The sequence below is a fragment of the Geospiza fortis genome, unplaced genomic scaffold (assembly GCF_000277835.1).
Source record: "Geospiza fortis unplaced genomic scaffold, GeoFor_1.0 scaffold443, whole genome shotgun sequence".
In the NCBI taxonomy this organism is placed as follows: domain Eukaryota; kingdom Metazoa; phylum Chordata; class Aves; order Passeriformes; family Thraupidae; genus Geospiza; species Geospiza fortis.
Window position 1 is genome coordinate 2,419,285 of NW_005054335.1, and position 17,925 is coordinate 2,437,209.

At 35.9% G+C, this 17,925-nt stretch overlaps 1 protein-coding gene across 1 annotated transcript in view; it reads right to left on the reverse strand.

The window, feature by feature from the left end:
* The window catches only part of MAP3K1 (mitogen-activated protein kinase kinase kinase 1), a 58,832-nt gene that overhangs the window by 15,647 nt on the left and 25,260 nt on the right, over positions 1-17,925 (reverse strand). Inside the window, exons 2-6 of the mRNA XM_005421985.2 lie at positions 7,925-8,075; positions 5,736-5,942; positions 3,788-3,988; positions 2,915-3,031; positions 2,237-2,385 (exon numbers count right to left, since the gene is read on the reverse strand). Of these exons, the coding sequence (XP_005422042.1) occupies positions 2,237-2,385; positions 2,915-3,031; positions 3,788-3,988; positions 5,736-5,942; positions 7,925-8,068 (818 nt within the window). The 5' untranslated portion in view covers positions 8,069-8,075. The remainder of the gene's footprint in view (positions 1-2,236; positions 2,386-2,914; positions 3,032-3,787; positions 3,989-5,735; positions 5,943-7,924; positions 8,076-17,925) is intronic.

A 17,925-nucleotide genomic window follows, 5' to 3' on the forward strand; every position in this document is an offset into this window, starting at 1 on the left:
AAGATTAACTTCCAGTTTGGAACAGTCACTTCTGGATAACTTTAGGCTATTCATGAATCATTCTCCTAAAACTTGGTCTGAATAAGTAAGCAACCAGATTTTTAGAAGCACTGAGTACAGACAACACTTTGTTAAAATGAAAGGGAAAGTCACAGAACACATGACATCTTTTCAAACTAGGTCAGATACCAATTAGAGATTGAAAGGCCCAGCTTTGGGCACTTAACATTTTTTCCCTAAGGCTTCTTTAAACAAACCAACCTTCACTTTTTAATTTATCATTTGGGTTTGAAAGCCCAAGGAATTCTTATACTTTGAAAACTACCCACATTCTTTTTCATCACATTCCTTTCAAAGTATGGAGCCACAAGGCAGTTTTTCGCCCTTTACAAGAAACTGTAAATACTCTTTGATGAATATATTAAAACTCAAAAACGAAACAACTACTCAAGAATTTTCTGCCACTAACAGAAACTGATGGAACAGATTCACATAAACACTAACATACGTCACACACAGATATTTAAAAAACCTATTTTCCCTTTTTTGCTGTTTCTGTTTTATTCTTATATGGATAACCATGTGCCAAAAAAATTCTTCTAAACTTAAAACAACATGCAGTGAAAAGCACAGATATTTAATCTACTGCAATACTGTTTAAATGTCCAAAACTCTAATTACTCATGGCAAAAAAATAAATTACAGTTGGTGTCCAGCTAAAACTTTGCAGGCATCCTGCATTTGTTCACCAGCAATATATTTTCAAAATAAAATTAACTTGCACATGCATTATTTTTATACACATGTATTCCTTTCTATTTCTCTGTAAATGCTTGCAAAGCTGTTTATTCCTTGAAAGCTCCACAAAGTAAGCTTACAATTAAAATAATTCTTCACATGTGTGTATATATATATATATTAATTTGAAACTTATTTTTGACAAATTAGCAGTAAGCAGAACATAATTGCTAGTCACAGGAACTATCAGAACAGAGTAAACTTCTAACTCAAATGAATCTGATACTCAGTGTTATCCAATTCCTATATCATACAAATTTAGACTTGGACAGAACAGTAGCTTCTTTCATTGAATCAGTATTGCAGGGTGAATCAGTACCACCAGGTGTACTGGCAAACAACTGAAAATCTTTCATCCTGTAAGAAGTGATAACTAATGCAGCAAAGTTCACAATCCTGTGGAAAAAAAATTCCTACACAAAGCATTGACATAAAAGGAACTGGCTTGTCAGATAAGTAGTTCCAGAGTAATTATGTATTTAACAACTTTGTTTATGCAACTTATTTACAGAGACACAGTTTGGAAAAAAAAGTAAAAGATGAAATGAGATTAAAGTCAGTCTGTATATCAGAATTATAAACCTGTCTGAATATATTCATCTTACTATATGCTCATTATCACAAAGTAACATATCAAGGTACTCCTTAAGTTAGATTCCACTTCACACAAAACAAAGCCTCAATTAGGCTTGCTGTCTTTGGTCTGACCTCTCTAAATTAAGTAGAGTTTACCCACTAAAGAATGCAAGCACAAATTATTTGTTAAAAAAAATTAATCAGTATCTTTTCAAAATCATGGAAAAGTATATACAAAAGAACTCATGTAGAAGTAGTCAAGGAAAAAAATATGAAAGAATAACACATCACTGGAAATTCATAGACAAGGCATCAATTCACAGGCAAGGCATAACTAATATGTTAATAGCTCTCTTAAAATAATTTAATCAACCATTTTTAATTAAGTAATTTTAAAAACATAGGCTTGCTTCTGTTTTTATATTTATGTATGCGTTTATATAGTGTGCATTTAACCTAAACATTTTTCAGTGTATTGTCAGAGGCACAAGATTTTCTCCAAAGCAGGACAGGAGACAAAGAAATCACATTTATTCTTTTGTTAACATTTGCACAAGTGCAAATTTAAAAAAAAGTTGCAAACAATAGGCTTCCAAAGTTGATGTATGCTTCAATCTGCACTCAAGATTTCAAAAGTTTGTTTCGCAAAATTATTTTCACAACTCTACTTAACATTTTCCAAACAGAAGTTACAAAACAAAAATGCTCACTTGGTACTACAGTGACTAATGTATGCTTGACTTGATTGCTTGCAAATGCAGAGACTTAACATGGCTTGAAATGAAAGCAGCTTTGAACAAAAATAATGTAGGTGATTCTGAAACTACAGAATAAAGCTTGTAATTCCTTTAAAAATACTAACCTGTTTTCTGAACTAGATGTAGAAGTACTAGATGATGACAATGTATGAGAATTTGACATGCGTGAGACAAACTTCTGGATGGTGTTACGAGATGGAGCTTTGATCCTCGAGCTACGCCTACTGTGATATTTCTGGAACAAACTCTCAACCTAACATCAGAAAAAGATAGCAACAGTCTTATTTATGCTATGAATATCTTGTAATTAAAAGTCATATTACCAAAATGTAAACTACTGCTAACAGGAAAAATCTATTCACCTTCACAATAATTCATTAGCAGTCACAGCAGCAATTTCAGAAGTCTTACTACTAAAAAGATCACAAGAAACATTTACACCAAAAACTTATCTGCTTATTGAAAATAAATAACAGCTTAAACTTCAAAATACCCACATTTTTTCTTCCCTTTACCAAATCAGTGAGACAGATCTATAAATCTTAATAGAAAATCCCATGAGTTGAATTACTCATCAAACTACAGCTCTCTACTATTTATACAATTATGTCTTATATTTGCAGGTAATTTTTTCCATTTACAGAACTCCTGAGACTGAATTAAAGATATAATCACAAACATATATTCTTGTTACTTTGAAATCTAACAGTTTTCAGATAGTGTCCTGAAGACATTATGGAGTGTATTCTAGATCATCATTACATCTATCAGAAATTGATTACCTCAAAGTTTTTCAGTGTCTTTCTCCAGAGCATTGGGTCTGAGGGTTCAAGCTGAAAGACCCTCAGCATAACAAACAGCAGATGAATACAAAACGTCCCACGGCCGCAGCTACAAGTCTGCAAAGAAAAGTATATCCTAAGGTTCTACTGACTTGATAATTTTAAGTCCACATTTAAATCTATCATAGAACATATCCACCCCTCAACAAAAATAAGTATTTCATATATAGGCATGAATGTTCTCTTGCATAACCTTACAAAAACAGAGAATTCCTAAAATATTATTAAGAAATGCATACATGAATGCATAAAATTACGACAGCAGTTTTCTATTTATTTTCTCCCCCTGCCCCCTTTTTTTTTTTATCAACTGTAGCTATTTTCATTCTTCATACTGGAAGTATTATGTCACAAGATGACATCAATCAAACTTAAATGACATGCTTCTGTTCACCCAGCCTGGATGTGTCCCAGTACTGCATCACATTAGTACCAAGAAAGCCTATGAAAAGGATCTCATTATGTGTATGAATGAAAGTATCACACTATTAAGGGAATTATGTGTTTGTAATTTATACACATTCCATGAATAGAGGAATTAACTGACCAAATTTTAGCCAAGAAAATCTAAGACATATAATTCAGAGCCACTTCTAGGAATGAGTCCTTTTTCCTTTTAAAAAAGAGAAACTGTAGACAAATGTAATTTGCAAATTACAAACCAATGTTGGTATTACATGAGTACAGATTACAACTTTTAAACATTAATTTATAGAACAATGATCATCAATTGAACTAATCTGGCTTTGAACAGTTTTCTGAGGTTAACTATGAATTGATAAAAGCTATAGACAAGACAAAGATGTTCCCTACCTGAGGCCCAATAAACACTCTGTATTTATTATCAGGGCTGTCGCCTCCAATTAAAAAGGAGTTGGGTCCTATCTGCTGCAGCAAGTACAGCCTGGCTCTCATCACTTTGTTGACACGGCGATTTGTCTCCTCAGGGCTGTACGGAGAGAAGCCATCTGGAGATGGGGCTCGTCGAGGTGGTGTTATCCGTCCGCTCTGAAACTACACAATGCCTCCGTCATGAGCAGCCAAAGGACAGAAAAATGTTTAAATAGGTATGGTTTGTTTACTTATTTACAGAGTAAGAGTCCCCAAAACCTGGAACTACTACAATCTCTTTGAGTAAATGATTTAAATTACTTTTCTCTCATGCCCAGTAGCCAAGGGCAGAAGAAAACTGAAATTCTGCAGCTGAAACTTGTCTGACATCGGGACACAAAAGGAGTCTTTCATATTGCTTCTTATTTTCATGTTGTCATAGGTTGCCTTACCACATTACTACTGAATTATCAATTGTAATTCAATCTGAAGATAATAAGGGACTTATTACTCGATAAAGGAGATTATTCTATATAGCTGTAACATGAATCTATTTCCTAAATGAAAAAATGCTATGACTGCAGTTTAAAGAAGGGAATAAAACTTCAACAAAGATCAAAAGTTTAAGACATTTCCAAAGAAAATTTAAAAAAAGATACAACTTGCTCCCTTTTCCACCATGTAAGCAACTTTTAGATGAGGATGCTTTCGGGTTTTTTTGTTTCCCCGTGATCAAAAAGTAAATGGCTCAAACATTTTGGAAGATTGTCTTCATTTAAGTTCTTCACATCTCTAACATTATGAGATGCACTAATTGTTCCATCCCGTTTCAGATCTTCTGCTTTTATATGTATACATTGAATGTCACGTTAGGTGAAAGTAATCATGAATTCACTGTCCATCATACAAGTAAAATATAAACTGGATTTTTAATGTTTTTAATGTGAAAAGTTAATGTAAAACAAAAACCCCAAGCAAGCAAAAATAGTTGTTTTCTCTTTTTTAACCTTTCAATTTCTCTTGTCAAGAGGAAAGGACCAGTGCTGCTGTCCTGTAACTTCTGATACTTATCTCTAGTTCAGAAGAATGGCAGTACATATTTTAACTGATACTGGAAAAACTTGCTTAGAACAGGAAAATAAAACCAATTAGATCTTATTTATCCTCTAATTGCACTGCGAATTGCACTCTGAATTTAACTGTTGATGAGCCTTTTTACAACAAGTTAGATTGTTAGATATTATTGCTCAAAATATACTCTTGGTCTTCTTTAATTAAGCCAGTTACTCTTGCTCAAAACATTCTATTCTAGATGTTCTCTAGAATGCAGTGACAATAACTGTAGACTTCTAACAAAGTACATACATAAGTCTTCCCTAATCTGTACATAAAGGTAAGTTCTAAAATAGAGGATCACTACAGCATACCAGTAAGACTTTTCTACAGGAATTTTCATCTCATCCACAGTCCCATCCTTCATGGAATATACCTGCCCAGAGAACTGACAGGCAGGAGACACTGACTACAGTTATTAAAAAAAAAAAAATAAGACAAGAAAAAAACCCCTCACCAACGAACCAAAAAAACCAAACCAAACAAAACAACAACAAAAAAGCCTCTCACCAACAAAAAAACTTCTTCTATCAGCACTGCTTCATGCTAATCAAGCTAAGAAAACATACATGTATTCATGATTGAGTACCTATATTTCTTTGTTTATTCCCTAGCAATAACAAATGAAAGCAGGACTGAAGGAAAAAGAAAACACACATGAGAAATACTATATGAGATACATATGTTACTCAAGTGATATCCTGTAATAACCTCTTTATATCAGCATCTTGCTCTACAGAGGGAGGACCAACTGCCCCTATAAGCAAAATTGTGGAATATAGCCAAACTGAAAATTACATCACAGCTTGCAACTTACAGGCACTGGAGATACCCTTTTTCTTCTAACACCTGGTGACTCAGATTTAACTGTCCTAGCAGATGATGAAGAGGAACTGCTAGGAGAAGGACTACGTCTTCCTTTTTGCGTAGGTGAAGAAGCAGTGCTATGTCCTTCAGCTTGAGGATCTAGACAGAGTTTGTTCATTTCTGATCCATCTACTTTTCCAGGGATAGGTTTCACCACCTTGCAGGAATTAAACCACATGTTAAAATTATTAATTGGTAATTTCACATTAAAGCAAAGCAAATTAATCAATAATTCCTTTGCTGTAATTAAGTTATTATATGGATATCCAAATACTTCTTAGGCCATACTACTAACATTTGAGAAGAATTAGCTTAATGATCTATATGCAACACAAAAGCAAGAACCTTTCTTCCTATCAGTTTGTGCAGCTTATATTAGTTATGGCAGCAACTGATTTCATTCTCAAAGTACTCCTGTAACTATCATTCATGATACCTCAAAAATCAGCTGTTTCCCCATTGGGATCATAGAAGCCAAAATAATTTTCTTCTCTACTGTTCTTATCAAGAGCTATAATACTGGATGGATCCATGCATTCCACATGGTACCAGCTTAAAAATACTAGGGCTACTATTTCTTTAACACAACACTTTTGCAAAACAAAGACTTCAAACATGGAGGTAATCCAGCAAAATTAGGTGTCCCATTCTTTGTAAAAACCACGCCCAGGTTTTTTGTCTGCCATACAAGCAAAACAGCTACACCACATCCAGTACCTGAGCTAACCACTATGCATGGTGGATAGTAGCGGGTGCTCAAGCAAAGGGAGCACATACACTGTTGTAGTGCTTTGTAACATCAACACTAAATTTTGACATTGAGAATTGGAATATTTCAAGACATTATTTCATCTTTCTGCCAGTCAGACCCACATAACGCATAAGAAGAGTAACATCCCTGGGAATCAAATTGAAAACAGTCACATTGGGAAGATTCAGTTTTAGTTCTTCATTTCTCAATGTTTCAGAGGCTTGACTCAACACTGGAAGGAAGATCCAAGCAACAACTCAGATAAACACAGCACATCACTCCTAGAAAGTTCCAGAAGTCTCTTTAAGACAAAAACTGAAAGGGCATTTCCATCCTGAGGATAGTAAGAGATATCTAGACTCAGTGCCCACTTAAAAAAGCGAACAGGATAAAAGAGAAATATAAAGAGCAGTGAAAATCCTTTTTCCTCTCCTATCAATTAACGCAGTGATATTAAAGCAGTAATGCCTCTCCTTGCCTGGAAGATCAAAATGCAAATTCATGTACCTATGGACAAACTACTTGTGCTTGAAAACAACAGAAGTGTCAATTAATAGTAATTGAGAATCTAGAACACCAAATCTTGTATTAACACACCCACAAACCTCAAGGGAAGTGGGCTGAGCAAGGAAATAATTTCAAGCTATTCAGTAACCCAAAAACATTTAAATTTTTAAAGTTAGAATTGTGTTATTTGAGCCTTTGAGGTAATGGGGTTTGGTGCACTTTAAGTATTTTCAACATTATTTCTCACAATATGAGAACCAACAGAACCTTCTTATTTCTGTTCCAGAAAAGCTGTCCCCAAACACTTGCCTACTGCATCAGATGATCTTAACTTTACATTAGTGGTACATGGGAGTCATATCAACCAACTATGTTCACAGGTAAGTAATAGGTATTAATTAACCAACATTATACTGAATAGAATTGGAGCCACTCCTAAAGTATTTCAGGTTTGATCTACCTACGTTTCTTAAAAGCCATTTATGCCAAAGCAGGATCCAAAAGGCTAACAGAACACTGCCATGCAAACTTCATGAGAGCTGAGAGCTGGCTGAAGGAGCAGCACAGTTTGCGTTTTCTCCGGGTTGTAGCAGGTTTTTACCCTCGGTCGCTGGAGGGCAGCAGCGCCGCGGCCGTGCGGTACGCTCCGAGAGCAGCGCCGCGATAACGCCTTGGCTTAAAAACAAACAGCAACAACCGCAGGACACTGCTCCCAGCCAGCCACGCCGCCCTGATAAACACCGCGCAGGAAACGGACACAAGCACCACAACTAAGAGCAGAGAAATTGTAAAGAAAAATAGGTTTCTAATAGAAAGAAATTTAAGTGATTTTTATTTGTAATAGCTCCTACAGATACTGTCCTTCCATCAGTGCCACTTACCACAGGGCCTCTTCTGCTTCTTCTTTCCAGCCATTCATGCTTCCAGGCTGGCATACATGTTGCCTTGAGTTTCTCCCTGATCATGCGCTCTTCTGGGCGGTCATCCATCTTCTGCAACCCCCTAAGGGTTTCTTTATTCTCCATGTCACGACTACAGCAAAGAAAAAAAGTCATAAACACAATTAATTTCAGTTGAAGTATAATGTCACAGCATTCTTAAACTTTGTGCCACCCTATTCTCCCTCTCCTTATAATGCAGCTGCTAAAACATTATTTCCACCAGACTACAAGAAGCCTTTTGAGAGTTACAACTAATCTCTTCTGCCATTTGAAGCAGAATACCTGTTTAGAGGGATATTTCTTTAAAATGTGTGCACTGCTTGTAGCACTGAACACCCAGTAAAAATGAAGATCTTGGCAAACACAAAACCAATACCAAAATTACCCTCTATGTAATGTCAAGCCATTCATCAAAGGCTTCACAAATGTCGCAATGGTTCATACATTTCTTTCTCCGTTTAAATTTAATTTACAAAATTAAGATAAATTAAAGATGAAAAATTCCCATAATCATAGGATGCACAAGCATGAATCTATGTACCTAGTGCCTCTTCATATATTAACTCTGCTCAAAAACAGAGAACTCATAAACTAACACACAGTAAGTATCAGAGAATACTAAAGTGGCCTGGGTTGGAAGAACTCTTAAAGATCATCTAGCTCTGACCCTCTCACTGTGGGCAGGGGCACCTCCCACTAGACCAGGCTGCCCCATCCAACTTGGCCTAAACTGTATTTAAACTAGATGCAGAAGTCACAAAACTAAGGCTAGTGGCCTTGTGAGTTCTTTCCAGGTGACTAAAGACTCAAGAGCTCTTAAAATCAGTAAGAGCAAAATACAATAAGAGCAAAAATTGACAGCAAGTTGATATCTGTAAAATGAAAATTTAATCCACCTGGGCTTGTACTTTTTCACCTACAGCAAAGTAGTTCCTTGTGATTGCTGGCAACAACAAAAAGGCAAGAAATACTGTCAGACACTGAAAAACAAATACAAACAGTCTGGAAGATTTCCTGATTCTGCTGAGCTATCTGCTAAATCACCAAGAAAACCACATTCTTAAGCAGCAGCACATGATCCCCACCCATCTTCTTGAAGCTAATGCTCTTTCAAAATAAGCAAGCTTGATTAAGCCATCAGAATGAGATTTTATTCTAAAAATAAAATCACAACTTAAAAAGAGAGAGTATATAATAATTTAGCTACAAGCACTGCTTTCTTCCATGCAGTCTCAGCTTCTAAAACATTTAGCCACGCATTCACAAGTGCATTTATGTATGATGACCTAAAAATATATCCCCTGCAATATTCATTGCAATACAATGATGGTAAAATTACAATTCCTATCTTCAGCAGCATTGTATTACTGAGGTAATTTATCACAAATAAGCATGCTTTAAAGAAAATGAGAAGTTTTTGCACGTCAGAAGGAGAGTACTGTTATTTTTTTTCTTCTCTTATTGTAGAGACAAAGGAAACAAAGGATTCTGAGGCAGGAAATAATACTTCCTGTTCAGTGCTGAAACGTAATAAGCAGATGGACACTGTAAAGAAAATATATTTTTTTTCAGGCTAACTTCTAAACCTACTGTTAATAACTGATTTTAGATACGCAGAACTGTGTGATTCTAGTGATTAAGGACTTAAAAATGTTTATAAGTAGAAAAAAATCCCCCTAAGAATTAATGTTTTTTCAGAGGTAAAGCATTCACACTTGCTTAATTTTAAAAGTAATGCAGGTGAATTCCATAACACTGCCTTTTAGATACAGACACAAAAGTAGAGATAATTAATGAAAAACAAAGATATTATAGCAGTAGGTAGAGTTCAAATGAAAAACATGCCTGAAAATTTCAAATGCAGAAGAAACTACTGTATAAAGAGTCAACTTTAAATTTTTTTCTCAGTCAAAAAAATCTGTTCAAGGACAAAAAATATTTTATAAGAACACAGCTCTTAAGTAATATAGGCACAAGTTAAAACATCATTATTTTTATATTAGTTACTTCATGGCATGAACCATCACAGTTGCATGAATACTTCATATACTAGACAGAAAACACCAGCAGTGAAAGAACGACACAGTATTTCATTTGTTCATATAACCATGATTAACTTCCCAACTGATACAAAAAAAGTCTTTTAGAGGCCCTTGGACTTGAATTCATGAACAATGTAATACAACAGTAGAGGCTTTACAATCTCTGCTTGTTCTCTAAAAAGCAGAAGCAGCTATCTTCCTCTCATGTGACAGCTAAACCGATCTACTCTTTTCTGCACAAAGAACTCTTGTGCTTTCTCTACACGCAGGTGGGAAAGACCAACTGTGTCTGAAAGCTTTTGCTTAGTAGATCAATTATCTCATGCAGAATTTAAGTTGTATGTATACCCATATGTATTTCTTTTTACTTATGGAGCACAACTTCTTAAGTGATCGAAACAACTTCATATTTTGTATCTTAAATCGTCTTGGCTAAAATATTCATTAGAATATTTGTGCCTGCTGGGTCTGTGGAAAAAATATTTTTCCTGTGACTGCAGTGAACTCCTACACACTGCAAGATACCCTCACCTTGTGACCCTGAACCTACATGGTTCAGGGTTTGGTTTTTTTGTTTGGTTTGCTTTTTACATCTTAAGCAAACTCTCTCATCTATTCCAGGCAAGCTAATGTTTTTCCTACACAGCAATGTCTAGATTGCCAGTATCAGATCACTGTACCTCAGCACAAAATAAAAACAAGAAATCCAGAGCATATTCCACCAAGGACTTCATCCTGCAGTGTACAAAGTATTTTGATCTTCACAGAGCAGCGCCTATTTGTGATAGCCACATACTTAAGTGATTCTCAGGTGGTGTTTAATTTGAATCACAATACAATGCTAATGAGCAAGCTAAAAACAAACTCAGAGAACATGCTTGAGCCATGCTTACATTTCTCAACAGCCCACCCCTGTGCTTCATTAGGAAGCAAGGTTTTTGCTCTTAAATGTTTCAGCTTCTCATGAGTCAAACAAAAAAAGATAAAAGGCACTTTTTTCCTGATAAATTTTAACTTTGTAACTTTGCCTCCTTCCCCCAACTCCAAGTATCTTCTGAATTCTTTGTATTGGTATTTTCAAACCAACGGACAACAGCTCCTGTATTAATAGTCAAGAAACTCCAAAGAAATGGGTCTAAACTGAGTTCTAGAGTACTGAGCAAGGCCAACAGTGTGATGAATACTGGAGTTTAATGCATAAGATCACTGATATACACTTTAATAATTCCATTATTAACTTTGGATTATTTGCTTCATGAACTACAAAACTCAATACAGTAAGATTAACACACTGCATGGAAACAATCACTGTAACATCTTACGGACCAGAGAAAGCAAAATGTCCTTCATTTCTGTGTCTTAATTTTGAAGATCTGCAAACAGCAACTGAGTACCTAGATCATTAACAACTTGTTTTCTGTGATAAATGACTCAGTATTTTATACTGAGGTATGCATTACACATGCTATTTAGTGAACTATGGTAAAGTACATTAGCAAACTTCTAAGAGCTTAGTGAATCCAGTACTAATTCTCTCCAAATATTTTTCTTACAAAAGTATATAATGGCATATGAAAGCTCAACTGTAGCTCCAGTTCATTTGCCAATTGTACATTTCATTGTACTTCTCAACAATTAGATGTCTTGGCTTCTCTGCTATCTTGTATGGGTAAGAAAGCTTTATCCAATAGCCAGAATAGACACATTTTATTAGCAGCAGGAAGACAGAAAAAAAAGCAAGCTCTGAAAGAGGAGTCAATTCACCAAGAAAGGGAAAGGAAGTTCTATATGCTGTATCTTCAAGTATCCAGTCATAGCACGGAGAAAAATTATTAGCTGTTGTGTTTGTTTTTTTAAACATTTGTCTCAAGCAAATTAGCAAAAGTAACTTGCATATGAGCAGTGGTCAAACCATGGGGAACCAGAAGAAACATTATGAACAGAAGTAGTCACAAAACAGCTATCTCAGAACAATCAGTGAGTTACTAACAGGTTTGATGGAGGAGCACTGGATGAGAAAGAACACATACAGCAGACATTTTATAATCTGTCCAATAAAAATGCTATCTATTATAAAAATCACAGATGGAAGTGACCTTAGATGAGATATAAAGATCTCATTTTGAGGATCTTAAGCAAGAAGTAAGAATATGGTCACCCAGCTAAATGCAATCCAAGCCTCAACAGGTCCCAAGAACACCAGGCTGTTAGCCAGGCTGCCAGGAGGCATGGTACATTGGAGCAGCGCTCAATGTGAAGAACAGGGACAAAAGAGTTAGCCATTCCCTGAACTGAGGAGGTCAGCTACTAGTATGTTAGGTAACTTCTTGCCACAGTTCCAGCACTGCTCACAGTTTCTCTTTTGCCATTAAGTACTTCTAATGAAATCAAGATTAGTAAATAAGAAACTGAACAAGATGGACAAGTCATGGTCTGACCTCCTGACCAGTCTCCTGTTCCTTCTCCTGATGATTTGCTACTGCTGATATCTATCATCTAACCACATGTGTCCATTCTAACAATAAAAAAGGTATGGCACATACTATGAAAAGCGTCACAGAGAACTTTCTCATGCTGGTAATAAATGGCAGCAACTGCCCCTTAACAATAGAATTGAATGTGCTACTTCCTAGAGGCAAAGGTACTTGGCTTCCTAAAATAGTTACAGACATTTTAGCTGGATGTTACAGAAGTGTGAAATTTAGTTGTATTATTCTGTTAAAAGTGCTTCCTCGAAGGCTGGTATGTTAAAAGGCGCAATTGTCAAAGAGAATATTTCACTGCTAACAGGACAATATTCACAATCAAAGCTCTAACTACACAGACTGAGCCATCCCCTTCAGTGGAACCTCACAGGCCCTGGTAAGGAAGGATATTCCTTCCTCTGAGCCTCAGTGATGAAGGCTCAAAACTCCAAAGATGGATGTCAAAACATACAGAGGTAGATTTCCTGCACAGGTTTTCTAGCTCCTGTGAAGTAAAATTCACCTATATAAAACATTTGTTTTATTTCTTGCTCTGAAACCACCTAGCTAATCCTTTGAGATACATTACTCAGTAGCCACAGAAAATGAGGCCTCCTACAAAACAAGAAAAAACAGCCTCTGTTTGCAACAGATACTTGCTACAAAGCTAATGAAATGGGCTTCTCTCCAGTGTATTTCTTAAAAAAGCTATCAGACATCTCACACCAGTATTACAGAAAAGTTCCTAGGGCTCTCTAATTCTTTCTCTCGTTATTTAGTCAGCCAGTTGCAGTCCAGATTGATCAGGGTGTACACACAGGTGTTTTCAAAACAGCAGTAATGTTACATGATCTCTCGGACTCTACACTTCCATACTAAATGCTTTAGAGAGAGAAGCTGGTACTTCATCTCTAAAATGCTTAAAGTTTATGCCATTATCGAACAGAATTTCTAGGACTTCCAGGAGATATATAAATTATATTGATACAAGAGACCCAAAGGTAATAACAATTGTGTAGTTTAATTATTTCAATTATGAATTTTGCTTAATATACCCAAAATGAGATGATAATGGTTCATATACTTATATGACAAACTTCAGCACCCCAGCAGAGAGCAGAACCCAGTATGCCCAGTTCATGTTATGCCAGCTGAAGAGAATGTGCAAGTCCTGTCCCCATTGTGGTGCAACAAAGCACTAGGTCTTACTTCAAAAACAGCAGTAATGTCATTACAAAGACTGAAGAGGAGTGCTCACTGACAACTATATGACTAGTTCATCAGCACCAGGTTGTAGGATCTCACACATAGGTGTTAGGGATTCTTTCCCCCTGGTCAGCCCACCAGAGCTGTCCTCTAGCTCTTGTAAGTGTAAGAACAAGTTTTTCTTGTTAGGTATCATGTAAGTCAACTCCCTTTTTAACAGAATCAAATTCTTCACTTCTAGAATGAAGTCTGATCTCTTAGACACCAAACAGATCTTTCGTTCCATATTCATCAAGGCTGTCCTAGCTCAAATTAGGAATACTGGCTGAAATGTGATTGGCTAACATATAGAAAGGATCAGATCAGAGCAGATACGGCCCTTGCTGATGCAGAAGTCAGAAGCCATTAACAGAAAGATGACAATTAAAGGTAGGGTAAAACCCAAAATACAAGTCCTTAAACAAAGTTCTCACTGGAAACGATTTTGATATGTCAATATGTCAGGTACATATCCTACTGCTTCAAGTGTCTGTCCTATTTTTTAAAGACAAAATTTCTTATTGTATATTAGGTGTATATTAGTCAGAGAAGAATAAAACATCTCCACACATGATGCATGGGATTAAGAGTTTCTTAGCCAATTTTACTCCCCTGTCACCAGTAGAGAGCATCACATATTTAATACAAAAAACTTATGCTTTGAATCAGCTTAAGATACTAGGGTTAAACAGATAAACCTGCACACCACATTCTCCACCTTCAATTAGAATGGTGGAAATAAGATACAAACAAGTAACTTGGACAGGAGAATTTAAAAGCTACAACCTACTAAATTATTTCTGTAATAGTTATAAATAAGAAAAAATTTAGAATGTCTTGGTGCTGTTTAAAATGGCAGAATCATCAGCAGATACCAAATGTTCAGAGATTACTGCTGGAAAGTTCTCTCAGCAAAATATGATCATAAAAATAAACAATGAAAGAAAGCAAATTAAAAAAACCCTGAAAGCTTGTATATATTATTTCTAGAAAACAAACATAACATCCTCCACAAATTTTAGGTCTTAATGACTGATTAGTTTAGTCTGGCCTCACAGAAGGGGACAAGGGATGCAGAAGGAAATTTAACAGGACTCCTGCTCTTTCCTGAAGAATGATGTGACTGACATGCTTTCATGATAATCATTATTTCGCACCAGGGTTATATTTGTTTCTTAGCATACACTGCTGACAATTACAACCAATTATCATTGTTATCAATTAGTTATACTGAAGTGGCAATCAGAAGTCATGAAGCAGGCCCCTAGTATTCTAAGCATCCCAAATTGTTTTTTTAGTTTATGTTGTTATTTGGTACTCATTTTTTAAAGTCTAAGCTTTATCTTTTTTCCTCATTTCACACTTCTTGTCTATATATTTATCAATCCAAGTCACACTGGGAATTTATATCATTAGTGTGATATCATGATATAAAAAAAGTAAGCTATACTAAACAGGCACTAAAGAGAGATATGTCTTGCTTATTGACAGTCAGACCCATTCAAAAAGGCCTTGAGTTCTGAAGATTCACGTATACACTGAATTTTGCTCAAAGGCCGAAGTGGGCTAAATGGTTCCACAGAGATTTCTGATTGTCACAAGAAGCTTTCCTACAATGCAGAAATAACAAAAAATTCCTTGCAAGCCTATTCTGAGTGACTGCTGGGTGAAAAAAATATAACCCTAGCAACCCTGAACCACTTATGGTAGATACATATTGAAGAGCGTTATCTTCTATCAGCAGAGAGCCACAGGGGAACTGGCTCTCACCATGAAGACCCAGATTTAGGTTCTGTAGATCCTTAATGCTCACAATGCAGTGGCTTTGCAGGTATAGGGTGCCCTGTGCTGAACAGGGTTGTCTCCTTTGGAGACAACAACCCTCCTTTTGGTGGTATCTGTCAGCTAACCTAACCACAGGCCAACCATACTGTAACTACATCCACTTTAACGATGGCAGCTACTACTGCAAATGTTTATTTTTTAAAACAACAAGCTACCATGACAAAAAAAAAAAGAGGAAAAGGCATTCAAAACTTCTGTGAGCATATGGCTAAAAATTATACAGCCTCAGAAACTCCTGTTTTGTCTTCTTTAAAATTCACAGAATAAAGAGAAAATAACTACAGGAATCTTACCAGATCAGGAAGAAAATGTTTAGTGAGACAATTTTTAAAAATTAAAAAAAAAATCAGTGCAGTTAGCAAGCAATAAAAATATTTTTCCATAATAATAAATCAGGGCTCTATAACAAAACAAGAAAGTCAATATAGGACAGCAGGTATACTCCTTAAAAATATATCATTGTTTCTTATCTTCAGTGGGTTCCTGAAATTTGATTTTAAAACTTTGCTGCTTTCCCATCTTACTTATAACAATGTACTTAATTTATAGCAATGCATACTCCTTATGAAATGTAAATCTTGATACTAACTAGAAATTACATACTGTCAGAGTAAAAATGTAATGAGCTCATTTCAGTATGATATGGGTCAGGGTAAAGGAAATGGTTATTTTTAGCATTTGCTTAAAAATTGACTTACAAATTACAGACTCGTTCACTTAGCAGTGTGAAAGCATAACACAAGAGAAGGATTACTCTATGAGAATTTCAGCTTGTCAGCAGTGACTTGAGGAAAGACACTGTTCCATGCAAATCACATTTGATCAGAAAGTCTTTGCATTCAAGTTTACAGATTAATCATTTAATCCCAGGCTCCTAGGCACAATACATTCAAGTGTGCACAAGTGACTGCTAATAACAGCATCATAAAACATGGGCATCCCCCCATAAAAAGAGAGAAATAACATTACATTGATCTAGAAAGATGCATCAGAATCTGATAATATAGACAGATACTGCACTTATGCAAAACACGCTATTTTATGAAAAGGAATAGTCTGATTTCATCAAGACATACCATACAAGAGGAATTAGAAGCAGTATGAAGCTTTATACAGTACTTGAGGGATGATGTAAGAGTAAGAGCTATTAGGTCAGCTGGTATCAGTTTTCCTATTTGTGAAACATTCTTAAAAAATGAAACCAGCAAAACTAATTCATTTTTATCTAGTGACAAATATGTGGTCCTTCTAAGACCAGGTTTATGAAGTATTTGACACGAAGTGCTAAGTCTTAAAGAGACCCTAGTGGTGAATAAAGATGCCTTAATTATGTTCAGATTTCAGTTAGCACACTGACTGCCACCAGACTATTCCCAATGTGAAGGTTTTGTGGGCTACCAAGAACTGTCATCCCCTCTGCTTATAAAAACCAGTGCTCAGAACATACAGCTCTACACACTGACTGTCTGCATCCCACTCTGACCACTATCCTGAGATCTCTAAAACTATGGCTTCATTCATTACAGAAAAAGTAATAAGTGGAGGGGGGCAGAAGGTAAATTGCGCTTCATGCAGAGTGTCATCAGATAGCATTCACTTACTGTGAATTCAAAATGTTGTGGAGGAAGCTGCAGGTGGCACCTTCACTTTTGCCTTTCAGCTGTCCACCAGAAAATGCTTTGGCTACTCATAATTTCTTGCATTTATTTTGGCAATTTTTGAGACTCAAGTACTTTTTAGTATTCCCATGCTTGCCAGCTTTAAGAAATATTATCTTTCCTCCAGGATTGTGTGGAGTGATTGTTTAGCAAAAATTCTTAAAGTACCATCACTTTACTGATTACACCCCAACTTTGCACACTGAAAGCCACTGCATGCATAAGATAGTACAAAAAGATTAAAATATATGACCTATTGGAAAAAATAAACCACACTGTGGAACATCCCCAAATCTACACAGATATTTTTTTATTCATCTCCCACTACTGCTTTATTCAAACATTCTGGTTTGTACTTACAGTGTAGTTGGAACTACAGGGTAAGTGTAGCTGGAATTACAACATAGTTACAGCTGGAACTACTATGTTACCATGTAGTTGGAACAAATTGGTCTCTAACGTCATACAGGACTTTGAGACCGCAAAAATATATTGAACATAAATAGTAACATTTTAAAACGAGTGACAAACACTAAGTAACACGAGTAACAATCATGTCACCTGTATGTACAGCTGGCAGAATGCCGAACAAGCTCCTACTGCTGTTAAAAACACTTTTGAAGAGGAATGCAGGAAGGCTCTCCAGAACTGGATAGTTAATATTTTACTGTCTTCTCTAATCAGCA